Source organism: Caretta caretta, chromosome 1, assembly GCF_965140235.1.
Source record: "Caretta caretta isolate rCarCar2 chromosome 1, rCarCar1.hap1, whole genome shotgun sequence".
Classification (NCBI taxonomy): domain Eukaryota; kingdom Metazoa; phylum Chordata; order Testudines; family Cheloniidae; genus Caretta; species Caretta caretta.
The window spans coordinates 156,124,177-156,139,991 of NC_134206.1; the positions used below are offsets into that span (position 1 = coordinate 156,124,177).

At 41.9% G+C, this 15,815-nt stretch overlaps 1 protein-coding gene across 4 annotated transcripts in view; it reads right to left on the reverse strand.

Annotated features, from left to right (window-relative positions):
* EFHC2 (EF-hand domain containing 2) overlaps nt 1-15,815 on the reverse strand; it is an 89,053-nt gene that overhangs the window by 23,812 nt on the left and 49,426 nt on the right. For 3 of the 4 annotated variants that reach the window (XM_048864865.2, XM_048864874.2, XM_075132338.1), the window contains 2 exons: nt 15,165-15,330; nt 13,111-13,253 (listed from right to left, as the gene is read on the reverse strand). In XM_048864865.2, the coding sequence (XP_048720822.1) occupies nt 13,111-13,253; nt 15,165-15,330 (309 nt within the window). Of the gene's footprint in view, nt 1-1,507; nt 5,895-6,161; nt 6,210-13,110; nt 13,254-15,164; nt 15,331-15,815 lie in introns of those variants that run through there. The other variant, XM_048864881.2, reaches the window with a different exon arrangement.

A 15,815-nucleotide genomic window follows, 5' to 3' on the forward strand; every position in this document is an offset into this window, starting at 1 on the left:
TCCAATTAAATTAAATTTCTAATCTAATTTGCAAAATATTAATATTGCGTTGCTTCTCCCCCTGTGATTTTCAGGATGCTGTAATGAGAAAAATAAGAACAACTTTAAGGTTTTAGTGTTAGCTGTGCAACTCCAAATAGTTTAACTTGCCTATTAACATCAATTTCTAAAATTAAAATAGGAATAATAAGCATATTGAATCTGAGTAAAAGAGGGGATAATCAGGCTTTCATTTAAAAAAAAAAAAACAATTTACTGTTACTTCCTAACTCCCATCTGGTCTGAAGTCATCATTATTTCCCCCCTACTTAGCCCCATTTCAGCCCCACTTTGCTCCCTATGCCAAAGTGTCCCTCCCACTCTCCTCCTTCAGTCCCTGTTCCTTTGCCCTTATCCTCGCCCATCTGTGACCTCCGCCACCACTCCTCTCTCATTCTTAATCTTGATTCTCTCAGCTAGCTTCTTTTTCTTGGCCTTCAAACATACCTACTTCTCCGCATCTTGAGAAGTAAATCTTCCTCAGTTTCTCCCACCTTTCCAACTGCTACCCCGTCTCCCTAACCTCCCTAACCACATCCTAGCTCCTCCTGTTGCTTGTACTTCCTTTCACTCCTCTGTTCCACAGAGACTTCTCTCACTGAGTCAATCTCCAATTAACTTTTCTTGGCCAAGTCCAAATCTCTCTTCTTCAGTTTCATCCTCCTTGACCTTTCCAGGCTCACCCTGCTTGACCTTTCTACTACCTTCAACACTGTTGACCACATCATCCTTCCTAACTCTCTTCTACTTTGTGTTTCTGAACTCATGTACTTTTATTTGACTTTCAGATACTTGATTTGGAGTGCTCCCTCTAGTATTTCCTCTGGAGGCACCACCTCTTCTTTACCCCCTCTCTACATCCGAATTCTGTCTTTGGCCCCTCTCCTCTTCATACTCTGCACTTTATGCCTGGGTAACCTCATCCACTCGATTTGAGCTATTATCTTTATGCTAGGTTTCAGAGTAGCAGCCATGTTAGTCTGTATTCACAAAAAGAAAAGGAGGACTTGTGGCACCTTAGAGACTAACCAATTTATTTGAGCATAAGCTTTCGTGAGCTACAGCTCACTTCATCGGATGCATACAGTGGGGAGATTTTATATACAGAGAGAACATGAAACAGTGGGTGTTACCATATACACTGTAGTGAGAGTGATCAGGTAAGGTGAGCTATTACCAGCAGGAGAGCGGGTGGTGGGGGGGACCTTTTGTAGTGATGATCAAGGTGGGCCTTGATTATCACTACAAAAGGTTTCCCCCCTCCCCGCACCCTCCTCCTCCCGCTCTCCTGCTGGTAATTGTTGACCTTACCTGATCACTCTTGTTACAGTCTGTATGGTAACACCCATTGGTTTCATGTTCTCTGTGTATATATAAATCTCCCCACTGTATTTTCCACTGCATGCATCCGATGAAGTGAGCTGTAGCTCACAAAAGCTTCTGCTCAAACACATTGGTTAGTCTCTAAGGTGCCACCAGTCCTCCTTTTATCTTTATGCTGACTCTCTCTCTGCCAATGACTGATCCCCTTTTGTTCCCTTCTCGCACAAGTGCCTGTGCTCTCCTAAGTGCTGCCCTCCGAGCCTGAAGTGGCCTCACTGGTCTGGTAGGCCAAGCAATCTCCCTGAGAATACTTCTTCTCAAAACCCACTGCTTTTCACAATCCCTCAAACAACAATCCGCAAATTCCATTTAAACAATTTTTAAAGGCAATTAACAAAACAAAAAAGACCACCTAGGAACTACTACAATAGGTAATGTAGTACCCAAACAAACCCTTAACTTTATTCTGTGTATTTCTTCTTCCCTGCATCCCTCTATTTCCCTTGCTTGTTGTTCTCTTTCCAGTGTCTTCTTGTGTCAATTTAGCTGCCCGAGGTGAACATATCTTTATTTGCTATGTGAGTTGCCATGCATGCCTATAGCACTATACACAAATGTTTCATAATAAAATAAGGAATAAACAATAACAGCAGCAACTGGAAGCATCAATGTGGATAAAGGATTTGTGTATGCAATATGCATTGCATACTATCTAAAATAAGCAAAAGCCAAAGCAATGGAAAGACACTGATATATTGTTCCACACTGTGGGATTTGTACCAGCATCCTCCCTCTATTGATATAACATATATGGAAGCAACTGTTTCTACAGACAGTTCTGTTATAACTAGTTATGGATCCAATATGTAGGATGGAACAGTAGAGTGTGAAAGCTAGAAGCTATGGAACACAAGTCCTTTCTACACCGAATTTTTGCCTCTACTCCAAGAGGGGAGGGGGAAGGGCGGTGGCAGGTCATGGAACATATATGGACAACACATCTCGAAGAACCAGTTACTGTAACTTACACGTAGCCATTTCTTCTTCTTTGAGAGCTTGTCCATAAACATTTCACTGTTGGTAACTCACAAGCAATGACCTAGGTTACAAGGAGGTGGGTGCTAGGAGTCTACCTAACCAGCGATTGTAGGACAGTCCTACCAAAATTAGCATCGGCTCTTGATGCTTCCACGATGGAATAATGCTGGGTGAATATGTGTATTGAGCCCAAAGTAGCTACCCTAGTATCTCCAAGTATGGGAACATTTATCAAAGAAGCAACAGAGGTTGTTTCTGCTCTGGTACACTGAGATGTTAGACCCACCTATGAGAGTATGTTTGCTAATTCATCACATCACTTGATACAAGCAGAGATCCAGTTGGAACATCTGTGTTGAAAGGACTTGTCCTTTAACCCTGTCTGCATAAACTATCAATAATCTTAGAAATACCCTGAATGGCTTAGTCCTATCTACACAGCAGGAGAGCACTCTAAGAACTTCTGTAAGGTGTCCCATTTCACCTAACCTTTATTTGAATGTGGATGGGGGGGAGGTGTGAGAGACAGGTAGAGGGATGACCTGACTTAAGTGAAAGACAGAGACCACTTTCAGTAAAAATTTAGGGTGAGGTCTTACTGACACCCTGTCTTTATGGGGGGGCATGCCATCAAGTGCTTGTATCTCCTCAACCCCTCAGGCCAGTGTTGCTGTCACAGAAAAGCTGTTTTAATAAAAAGTGGAAAGAGAGAACTTATTGCCATTGGCTCAAAAGGTGGGCCCATTAGCCCTAATCAGTCCAATATTTATAGTTCCTGAGGAGGGGGAGGTTCTCTGACTGGGGGATATAATTACCTAGCTACCAGAGGGTGTGAAAGTGTAAAATATCACTGAAGTGGAGGGCGGAAAACTGAGATGGCTGCTCGGTGAACCCTCTGGGAACTCACTGACAGTCCAGAGTTCTTTAAAGATAGAAGGTAGTCCAGTATGTCTGGAATCTATTTCAGGGATGGTGATAACTGATGCTGCACCCAGATTATGAATCTCTTCCATTTGGCAGCATAAGCATGCCTTGTAGAATCTTTTCTACTGCGGATTAGGATGTTTTGTACTTCAGATTAATAGGATCTTTCCACTCAGGTCAGCTAGCCAGCTCCCATGCCATAAGGTGCAGGGAACATGGATCCAGATGGAGAATCTGATAGTGCCTGAGATATTACTGGCTGGAGAGGCAATTGTATTGGAGGTTGGATGGAGAGATTCTTTAGGTGTAAGTACCAGAATTGTGTTAGCCATGCTGAAGCTATGATCATCCTGGCTGCATCTTGCCTGAACATCCTGAGAACACTCAGGATAAATGCAATGGTGCAGGAGTATAGAACTGCTAAGGATCTCAGTGTGGTATGTCAGTCCTACAGAGAGCATAAGGCCTCATCTGCTTTAGCACTGAGTTCACATTCCTTGAATGGGAGATCCTCAATTGTAATTTGAATCACTTTAGAGATCCCTAAAGAGCGAAGACCAGGGTGGATTTAATTTAAATCATGATTCAGGAAGACTATTCAACAGGTTAATCATTAATATTTGGAGGATTTTCTTGCCATGCAGTATTAGGAGGAGAACATCACCAGACAGACATTTAAATTGTTTTATTTAACTAAAACAACAACAACAACGTTATGTATTCTGGATTTTTTTCTTGAACAGCAACATGTAATATTTAACAAAACAAGCATATGAATTTTTGAATTTAGTTAAACATTCAAGTTTTTTAAAAATCAGGTTTGCTTTTGTTAAAATTGTTTTAAACTAAAATAATTAAATGAAACATTTTTTTAAAAACAAAAAACAAAAATTAAATTGACTAGGTCAGCCAAGGCAACATGAGAAACTTGGCTTCTGCAGCTCACTCAGTTGTCTTCACCTTCATTTTCCTGTTTGTTCATAATCTGGGAAAGAAAAACAAGCTTTCCTGCTTTTTCAGGTCCCAAATGATTTCTCAGTTTGGAATGAATTAGTCCAAAGGAAGAAAATATTCTTTCTACACTGGCAGAAGAAGCTACTGCTGTTAAAAGTGAAATTATCACTTCAACAGTCTCTGAATCTAAGTGCTTAAGTGACTTCTACCAGTTCACTGGTGTGACTTTCTTTAAAACATCATCAGCAAACATATATTTCTTGAATGGTTCACCCTTCGCTCTGACATTTATTATAGTTGGCATTATGGAGGGATGATTGCTGGATGTCCATGTCATAGCCAGCTCCTCTTCTTCAGCAGTTAAGGTTTGACCCTGGTACCAAGTATTGAGAATACTTGCAAGAAAATGAGCTGGAGATAGTGCTTGTCCCATTTATTTTTTTAATACTTGTAATTTAACTCTGTCATTGCATATTTCTCTTTTTAAGATCTCACTCAGTTCCTTCCAAATTTCGACAGTGTTAGCAATAAAACAGCCATTTCCCTGCATTTTGTTCCAGGCTACAGAAATAGACTTCAGGGTACTCAGCATGTGTTCAACATTTCTCTTAAGATCAACGTTGAGAACTTTGGCTGCGACAGTGCCATCTATTTTTTCATGATTTTGTTAATAAACTGTCATCAGATTAGGCCAGTTCTTGATATAGTGCTCAAAACAGTCCACTACTGAGTTCCATCGCATGTCTTGTGGGAGAGTTAGCTTGGTTCTTCCCACTTTTTTCAGAGCAGCTGCTGCAAAGCAGTTGTTACGGAAGTATTTTGCAATTTCAACAATATTAGCCTCTATTTCCAGAACACTGAAGTCTTTGGCTAGGAGGTGCATCAAATGAGCTCTGCAACCGTATGTTATTAGCTTGGGACTCTCTTCACACTCTTCTAAATAATTTCTTCTCATCTTGGACACATTTGCAGCATTTTGTGTGACCAAGCCGCATACTAGACATTTACATTTTTTTCACAGTTTGTTATAGCTTTTACTGCTACTTCTTGTAAGTATTCTGCTGTGTGTGCATTTCTTGATGTATCAAGTGTTTCTGTAAGGAAGACATTCCCTTCTTCTGTTGTCACACAAGCACATACAACAGGATCATTGTGGACATTGCTCAACCCATCAAGACTCAGGTTAACAATTTTACCCTCTAGACCTTTTACACACTGCTCAATTTCTCTTTCACACACTTTATCCAGCAATGTGCCTGCAACATCTGCTCTGTTGGTGGACTGTATCCTGGTCTTACTGACTGAGCCATGTTAATAAAGTGTGGGCTCTCAATCATACGGAAATGAGAGTTTGTTGCATAAACAAACAGGGCAATTTTTTCATCAATTACCTCTTTCTGTAATCTGCTGGTTCTTATCACAAACTTATCTATGGCTGTTTCTGGATGATGGAGATTTTTGTTTTCTTTTTGCTACAGGTGATATACTGTGGCTATGTGACATACATGATGTGACTGAAACACTATCACTGGCAGAAAACTCTGAAACTATAGAAAATGATGGTGATCTTAAAGGTGGATAGTCTTCAAAATCCTGTATGTTGAGGATGGAGTCTCCTAAACAAAATAAGTCAACGCAGTTATTTAATTATTACCATACTGCTCATTTAGCATTACTCATTGCATTCCCTGACACTCAGTACTACTTTAAAGGTGAAATTGTAAAAGGAAGATCTGTCTATTTCAGCTATTTATTTTTTTATCACAACTGCATCTAAAATGATAATACCACTATATTTTTTGCTCAAACATGAGAATTCAAGAATAGTCCAGAAGGAAGACAGGCAGTCCTTAAGAAAGATTATGAAATAAAAGTTTACCAACCTGCATGTTCAGACATGTTCCTTTCATCATCTTCAACACAGCTTCCTCCTGAGAAGGAACACTTATAGAATCATAGAATATCAGGGTTGGAAGGGACCTCAGGAGGTCATCTAGTCCAACCCCCTGCTCAAAGCAGGACCAATCCCCAACTAAATCATCCCAGCCAGGCCTTTGTCAAGCCTGACCTTAAAAACCTCAAAGGAAGGAGATTCCACCACCTCCCTAGGTAACATATTCCAGTGTTTCACCACCTTCCTGGTGAAAAAGTTTTTTCCTAATATCCAATCTAAACCTCCCCCACTGCAACTTGAGACCATTACTCCTTGTTCTGTCATCTGCTACCACTGAGAACAGTCTAGATCCATCCTCTTTGGAACCCCCTTTCAGGTAGTTGAAAGCAGCTATCAAATCCCCCCTCATTCTTCTTTTCCGCAGACTAACCAATCCCAGTTCCCTCAGCCTCTCCTCGTAACTCATGTGTTCCAGTCCCCTAATCATTTTTGTTACCCTCCGCTGGACGCTTTCCAATTTTTTCACATCCTTCTTGTAGTGTGGGGCCCAAAACTGGACACAGTACTCCAGATGAGGCCTCACCAATGTCGAATAGAGGGGAACAATCACGTCCCTCAATCTGCTGGCAATGCCCCTACTTATACAGCCCAAAATGCCATTAGCCTTCTTGCAACAAGGGCACACTGTGGACTCATATCCAGCTTCTCGTTCACTGTTGGTCCTTTTCTGCAGAACTGCTCCCTAGCTATTCGGTCCCTAGTCTGTAGCGGTGCATGGGATTCTTCCGTCCTAAGTGCAGGACTCTGCACTTGTCCTTGTTGAACCTCATCAGATTTCCTTTGGCCCAATCCTCTAATTTGTCTAGGGCCCTCTGTATCCTATCCCTTCCCTCCAGCGTATCTACCTCTCCTCCCAGTTTAGTGTCATCGGCAAACTTGCTGAGGGTGCAGTCCACGCCATCCTCCAACTCATTAATGAAGATATTGAATGAAACCGGCCCCAGGACCGACCCTTGGGGCACTCCGCTTGATACCGGCTGCCAACTAGACATGGAGCCATTGATCACTACCCGTTGAGCCTGACAATCTAGACAGCTTTCTATCCACCTTATAGTCCATTCATCCAGCCCATACTTCTTTAACTTGCTGGCAAGAATACTGTGGGAGACCGCGTCAAAAGCTTTGCTAAAGTCAAGGAACAACATCCACTGCTTTCTCTTCCTCCACAGAGTCAGTTATCTTATCATAGAAGGCAATTAAATTAGTCAGGCATGACTTGCCCTTGGTGAATCCATGCTGACTGTTCCTGATCACTTTCCTCTCCTCTAAGTGCTTCAGAATTAATTCCTTGAGGACCTGCTCCATGATTTTTCCAGGGACTGAGGTGAGGCTGACTGGTCTGTAGTTCCCCGGATCCCCCTTCTTCCCTTTTTTAAAGATGGGCACTACATTAGCCTTTTTCCAGTTGTCCAGGACCTCCCCCGATCGCCACGAGTTTTCAAAAATAATGGCCAATGGCTCTGCAATCACATCCGCCAACTCCTTTAGCACTCTCAGATGCAGTGCATCTGGCCCCATGGACTTGTGCTCGTCCAGCTTTTCTAAATAGTCCCAAACCACTTCTTTCTCCACAGAGGGCTGGTCACCTCCTCCCCATGCTGTGCTGCCCAGTGCAGTAGTCTGGGAGCTGACCCTGTTCGTGAAGACAGAGGCAAAAAAAGCATTGAGCACATTAGCTTTTTCCACATCCTCTGTCACTAGGTTGCCTCCCTCATTCAGGAAGGGACCCACACTTTCCTTGACTTTCTTCTTGTTGCTAACATACCTGAAGAAACCCTTCTCTTAACTCTTAACATCTCTTCCTAGCTGCAACTCCAAGTGTGATTTGGCCTTTCTGATTTCACTCCTGCATCCCTGAGCAATATTTTTATACTCCTCCCTGGTCATTTGTCCAATCTTCCATTTCTTGTAAGCTTCTTTTTTGTGTTTAAGATCAGCAAGGATTTCACTGTTAAGCCAAGCTGGTTGCCTGCCATATTTACTATTCTTTCTACATATTGGGATGGTTTGTTCCTGTAACCTCAATAAGGATTCTTTAAAATACTTCTCATGATGTTGTTTCATTCGGGCAACCAGGCTTTGCATTTCTTTCTTGCACTGTTTGCATTTTGCACGCATGCCTGTCTTACCCACAATATTCCCAAACTGGGTCTCTTTTACGGCCTGCTGCCATTATGGGTTTTCCCGCCTAGTGAGAGAATATTATGGTAGATCTCAAATCAATGAAGGCTACACTCAGACAGACATTAAGACTTCTGGAATATGCTGCTCAAACAGTTTCATATTTGTTTCTACTGCCTGTCCCTCCCTTCTCACATTTATCTTCAGACTTCTTCTCCTTGTCCAGGTCTATTCCACCCCCAACAATCTTCTAGTCATTGAACTTTTTGAAACTTTGCACTTTTAAGGAGAGGTAAGCGATTGATTCTGTGTACACAAATTTGCAGACAATAGGGCTGAGGTCTGTTATTTCTCACCTCTATATATTATTTATTTATTTAAAAACATTTTTGCTGTTAACAAGCATGTTATCTCTGGAGACACAAATCCACAGTTTGAGAACTGCAAAACTAAGCATCTCTGATGGTACCTTCTAGACTGAGCACTATAGAAAGATTAACCTAAATAATCTATACAGAAGCCTCTGGAACCCCATAAGATTGGGTCCCTAGTCCATAAACTATTGGAACTCATTTACAAAACTTTTCTTAAACATTACATGAATATATTGTCTCATGCTAAAGGAATAGGGATTATAAATTCTAATTCATGATGAAATATCTTTGAGCTATAATGTATCTATGTTTACATAGGTTTTTTCCTCAAAAAGCATTTTATCAAAACAATTGGATTTAAATAAAAAAAAAATCATTGATTTTTATCCACCCTGGCGGAGACATGAGGATCCCTTATAGGAATGAGGTCACCATAGATCTAGAAGCTATACCTGAAGCTTCACAAGCTGCTTGGAGCGATATGCATAACACAACCTCACCTTCAGCCACTTAAATTCTTCCCTACTGTCTTAAAGAAGCCTGTCTGCAAATTTAACCATGTAATCCCACTTCAGATAATTGTATTTTGCCAACCAGGCTTGGTAGTTAACAATTCTCATTTGGAGGTTTGATGTGGAGTAATTTTCCCCACCCAAAAAAAATTATTTTGGGGGGTTCCTTGTCTTTTGATGTTGCTTTGTGTTGCCTTCCATGTGACCTCTCATTCACCACAAGAACCATCCATGATGCCAGCCAGTGTGTATAAAATTGCTCAATACCCTGGGAAGACAATAGGTGGAGATGATGATCTGAGCTCTTTGATGCTGATACCAAAGAGACAGGTGTCTGCCAGAGCAATTTAGCTGACTCTAGCAGTCCACCTTTGATGGGCAATGCAAGAGATCCAAGTATGGACTTGTGTAGGATGTCTAGAAGCTTCTGTGACTTTTCCTGTACTGCTTCAGCTGGAATCTCCAGCGGGTCAGCTATTCCTGGAACATCTTATAGCCCTCTGGGGTTGAGGTAGAGGACTCAGGGACTACAATCTCAGGCAGGGATGATGAGGACGTTTGAAACTGGGTTAAGATGTCCTCTGCTTGGGATTCCTCACTGGAACAGTGGCTCTAGACTGTTCTCAATGGTAGCAGATGACAGAACGAGGAGTAATGGTCTCAAGTTACAGTGGGGGAGGTTTAGATTGGATATTAGGAAAAACTTTTTCACTATGAGGGTGGTGAAACACTGGAATGCGTTACCTAGGGAGGTGGTAGAATCTCCTTCCTTAGAGGTTTTTAAGGTCAGGCTTGACAAAGCCCTGGCTGGGATGATTTAACTGGGAATTGGTCCTGCTTTGAGCAGGGGGTTGGACTAGATGACCTTCTGGGGTCCCTTCCAACCCTTATATTCTATGATTCTATGATTCTATGAACCATTAATGTCTGTTCAGCTGGAGTGGAGCAGATTGGGTTGGTTGAGGCGAAGAAGGGGAGTTAATCCTGGATTGGGAGGCAGACACTGGCCTTCTAGACTGATGATTTCCTCCCAGAGCCCAATACAGACAAAGGTACTGTTAAGCACAAGATACAAGTGGCCAAGGGAGAGGATACCAGATAATTCTATCCTTCTTTGAGCTTCTATGTCTAGGGTAATAAAACTCAACCCTTGACTCCCTCTCCATGGTATGCTGCCTGAATATCTGGACCCTGGGGAACAAATTGGTCCAACCTCCCTACTGCCTTCAGAACCTGAGGAGGAGAATGTATAGTCCTCCTGGAGAGGAAGAGCTATAGCAGCTAGTGTGCTAGGAGCACCTTTAGTCTGTGCTCTGGTTGGTACCACTAATGTACCTGGTACCAGTGTCAGAGCAGCAGTCAGCGCTGGGGGAGGCAGTTTCATTACTGCTAATAGTGGATAGTCCAGCACTGAAGAGACCAGTAGGTCTTTCAATGCTATATAGGATTTCGATACCAAATATGTTGGTATCAAAGACAGGTGAGTAGATGGTCATGGTGCCAGGGTTATTAGTGTGAGAGACATCAGGGCCTGGGTGCTGAGAGGTCTGTACTGAGAGATTTAAGCGTTACCAAGGGAGGCATAGTGACAAGTGCCAGACTGGGTGCCTTTTCTTCTGAAGTTGGAGAGGATTTATGGTTCCTTGAGGAAGAAGACAGAGATCTCTTTCCTTTGTGGGTCCCGTGCTCTTTCCTTCCTCTGTACCCTGAGATTTTATCAAACTAGAAATATGGATCTTTACAAGTAGCTATTGTTATTAATTATTAATCATGTTTATTTTGAACAGTGTCTACCACAATCAGATCTTGGTCTATGACAGAGGTTTCTAGGTGCTACAGTAATAAATAAATAATATCATAGTGTCTAAGGGCCAACAAAGAATGGACCCCTCTTTGAGAGACACTGTACAAACCCAGAGGTGTAGGTGGTCCTTGCCCCAAAGAGCTTACAGTCTAAATAGACAAGAGAAACAGAGAGTGGAGGAAGGAGTTGCTAACAATGGCAGAGTGAATAGTGTGATGGGAGCTAACATTAAACTAATTCCACAAGTTTTTTTTTTGTGGGGGTGTTAGGGTGTTGATTTACTTAGGAAGAGATTGGTTAAATGGAAAGAAAAGGGAAAGGAGATGGGACACAGAAGGCCAGGGCATGAGGGAGACAGGATAAGAGGGACGGGTGTGGTGTGAAGCTGAGGTGAAAAGAATGGGAGGGAGGGAGAGGAGTGTGCTGGAACACCCAATCAAACACAGGGCAGAGAAAGTCCAGTTAAAACTTTGGTCATTTCTGCTCCAGCCGGCTGGAGACTCTGGTCAGCTAGGCCACATTATAAGGGAAAAGGGGAGGCACCACCTGGATCCTAGTGCCTCCAGAGTAGCGGGAAGTCTCCCCTGCATAGTTCACGGTTCAAGGAGATGCTATAGTCAGAGATCACCCCATGAGGCCCCATTTTACCCCACACCCAGTGCAGCATTCCCTAGTTTGGCTGCTTCTGCTCCCACTTTGACTCCAGGAGTTAAGGAGGCAGCCAGAGCACTTTGAGATGATGAGTGTTAAGAAACTGCTGCTCCAGGTGTCTCGGAGTTTGACTGGGATGCACTGACCTCTCCAGAGAGAATATTTTCAGAGGAGACTCCCTAGCTCTTTGGGTTCTCATAGAAAATGATTTACAGATGGTACGTGATTCTGTTATGTGCACTTCACCCAGACACAGCAAGCATCTAGTGTGCCCATCATTGGAAGGCATTACAGCCTTGCAGGAAGAGGAATTTTTGAAGCCTGGAGATTTCTGCTCAGCCATAATGACTGATCTGAGTACCAGAGCTAACTCACAGGAAAACAAAAAAAGTGAATTTCCTTCTAAAAGGAAGAAAGGAATTACTACCAAAAATCTGTAACAATAACACTATTAACTAACTAACTACTAAGCACCCCACTATCCAGAATTATTTACATGACAAAGAATAGGCCACATAATGAGCAAAGAAGCTTGGACACTGCAAGTTCCAACTCATACCCAGAGGAAGGGAGAAGGAAATGAAGGGTAGGATCGCCCTGCCCTTTTGGCCCTCAGAGGCACCAGAATACTCAGGGCGCAGGCATGACCCCCAAAGAACATTGCTGGCCCAAAGTATCTGGACTTAATTGTATTGGATGCATGCTCACCAACAGTGAAATATATATGGACAAGAACTTGAAGCGTTCATCTCTAGAAAGGCTGGATGAGCTGTCTCCTCGAATTCAAATCAATGTCACTCTAGTAGGTCACTAGGACAGCTACTGGCACAAGACCAAATTTACCCTTCAAATGCCAATAAACTGTATATTGTTTAAGATATTGTTACATATATTAAAATAATTACAATGATTTTGTTTTTATACCGTGCCTTTATATAATGGAAAACATATAGCTAGAATAATAATATTGATCCTGCAAAACATAGAACTTACTGTATGATTTCCAATCTGTTATGTTTTCTATGGGTTTATCCCTATTTACCATCAATGACAACAGTACAATTTCTATAAGTTACCTGTAACAAAAGCAAGCTCCCCTGGATAAGATTTGCAAATAGAATATGTGCCACCATCTTTAGGAGCCAATAACTTTAAATGTTGTGAAGTGCTGTCTTACAACAAATGGTTTCATTCTGAGTATCACAGATTATAAATTAGCACAACAAACTACTATTAAGGTAAAACTGTAGACCTCTGTCAAGCCCAAAAGAAGCAAATGTAGATCTGACTGAATTCAAAAGGATTTGCACAGGCTTCCATTAGGACTGAGTTCTGCATTAGGGTTTAATGATCACTACATTTTAATCAAAGCAGCAGAGCTCTTGGAATTGCTTCCAGAGGATTATTATCTCTTACCTGTATTTCGCTGTGGGGTCTCAAACACTGAAATTGTGTCATCACTCAGAAAATAAGAAATAATGAATTGCCGATCCTTGTCAATGGGATTATCAGTAATAAATTTTGCAAGAAAGCGCAGCAGGTTACTTTCGAGGCCTTTTCTATGAGGGCAGAAGAAGTGGCAAGAAATTCAGTATATAGAATGATGAACCTTTTCATCGCTTGGAGACGCATTTTGTGAAATAAACTGTGTTATTCTTGGTCTGGACAGGAAATGGAATGAAGTTCCCTATTTTTTCAAAAATAATTTTCAGCTGGGGTTAACAAAGCTAAGCAGGGTCAGCCAGATAGAAAGGAATTATTTTTCAGGGCACAATTGGTTCTCTGATTACAGATTCTGATTGCATCTGTATTCAATCTCAATTGCAAATAAGGCTCAAAGTTTATTTCCAGAAATTTAATTGGGGGGGGGAACATTTTTTAGATGTATTCATTTTCAAACCTAAATACAAATCAAAATACATGTCAGGACCCTCTCCAGGAAATTTGGCCAATCAGATTCTTTTCCCATGTGGCTATTTTTTTAAATGTGAAAACCAAATGAATTCAACAATAGTATATTTATTGATTTAGACGTTACTATTTTAAAATATACAGAGGTTATATAAATTATTAAAATTTTACCAAGTCTTCTAATAGCATTCTCCTTTTCTGAAGGCTCTACACGTGGGTTAATGAACCTCAGATCTGCAATGCAGCTTTGTTTTTTACTCAGGACTCATAAATCATGTCACAGTCTGTATAACCCACAATGGAAATAAAAGGTGCTAATGTTTTCATATTGCTATAGTACAACTGTGCATGAAAACCAGTCAACAAAGAAAAGAACTCTCAGGAAATCTCAAGAGAAACAAACGGGGGTTATATCATATTTGTGGATCTTCTGAAATTCTTTTTAGTTGTCTACACTTGGAGCTGGGGGAGGTGACTGCCAGCTCAAGTAGATATACTCACACTCTCACCCAGCTAGCATGCTACAAATAGTAGTGGAACAACGGTGACACCGGGAGTGGCAGCAGCAGTCCGGGCTAGCCACCCTGAGTATGTATCCACGGGGCCTGGTTGGCTCATAGTTGGGGCAGCTAGCCCCAACCACCTCTCACCACTGCATGTGCTACCACAGCTACATAACTTTTTTTTAGTATGATAGCTCAATGAGAGCTAGTGCAAATATGTCTACTCGAGATGGGAATCACACCCTAACTCCAAGTGTAGACATACCCTCAGAGCCTGATCCAATGCCAGATGAAGTCAAAGGAGTCTTTGTATTTATTTTAATGGGAATCAGATTAGACCCTAACTTCATAGAAGACCGTATTTGCCTAGTTCACAGAAATGCCGAATGCAATGTTGCTAACCAAGTCCTAATACACCTGGAAACTTACGTCAGGTAACCTTGAGATTTCACTTAACACCACTCTCCCCTGCAACTAGGAATTAAAAATATTGACTATGTGATACAGGTGGGCCAGGAAGCAGTGGTAGAGGGGAAATATATAAACCCTAGGCTAATTAAGGCGTGGTTCCCTGTAGACTAGGAAGGGTTGCTACAGGTTAATTGGAGCACCTGTAGTCAATTAAGCCCTGTCGGGAATCTAATAAAACCCCCTGCTTCAGGCAGTCAGGGGAGGAGGAGAAGGAGAGAGGACTGGAACTTGGAGGTGTATTGTAAGATTTGAAAAAACAGAGAACTGAAGTAAGGGAGACCCGCCCCCGCAGGGGAGGGAGACTTCCTCCCCCAACATCTAAGGACCGAAGGTTCCTCACCCAAGGGGGAGGAGGGTAAGAACCCACAGGAGTTGAGAGGGGCTGGGGCTCAGAGTGAGGAGCAAACCCAGACCCCTCCCCTGCTTCCGTCCTATACCACCTTCCCGGGCCACTGTTGGGGACCTCAGTGGCCCAAGAGCAGGGGCAAGAGGTGGCATCTTAGCCCCCTGCCAAGAAAAGCGCAGGACCCACCATACTAACATGGGCCATTTTGCCACAACTGGGATTATCTTTCACTAAAATACCTGTCTTTCTCCAAGAATTTCTTGAAATCTTTCTGGGGAGGTTGGGGAAGAAGGCTCATGCAGGAGCCTAGAGAATCCTCTTCAGAGCCAAATCCAGTGTATGGTGGAAACTTCCTTTCTATTTTTGGAGGAGGTGGAGCCTTGAATGGAACTGGAGTAAAATCCTCTGTAAGAAAATAAGATAGCAAGATTTTTTCTTCAGATAATGCTATTTTATTAAAGATATTGCATTTTCAGTATAGATGTCTATTAATATATCCGAGTAACAGAGCAGAACCTCTCTCTTTAAATCATGCTTGCTTCACTATTTATAGGGTGAAATGCAGGCCTTATTGAAATCAGTGGCAAAACTGCAATCATAATTTTGATGGGGCCAGGATTTCATCCATGCCCAGTAATGTTTGGCAGAAATCAGTCAATAGGAAGGGAAATATTATTCCTAAACAGAAGAACCAAATTTTTAAAACCACTTTTCAACTCTTACCCCTTGGGATCATTCCACAATTTAAATTCCTTACTTGTGATATTTTTCTCTGTTTTTTGTCAATTTCTATGTTTGTATTGGAAGAACTCAAAGGTTTATGTCAGTCTTGGCAAGTTGCCAATAAATTCAGTCCTATCCCAAATACATCCAAACTTTCTGAAGCTTTA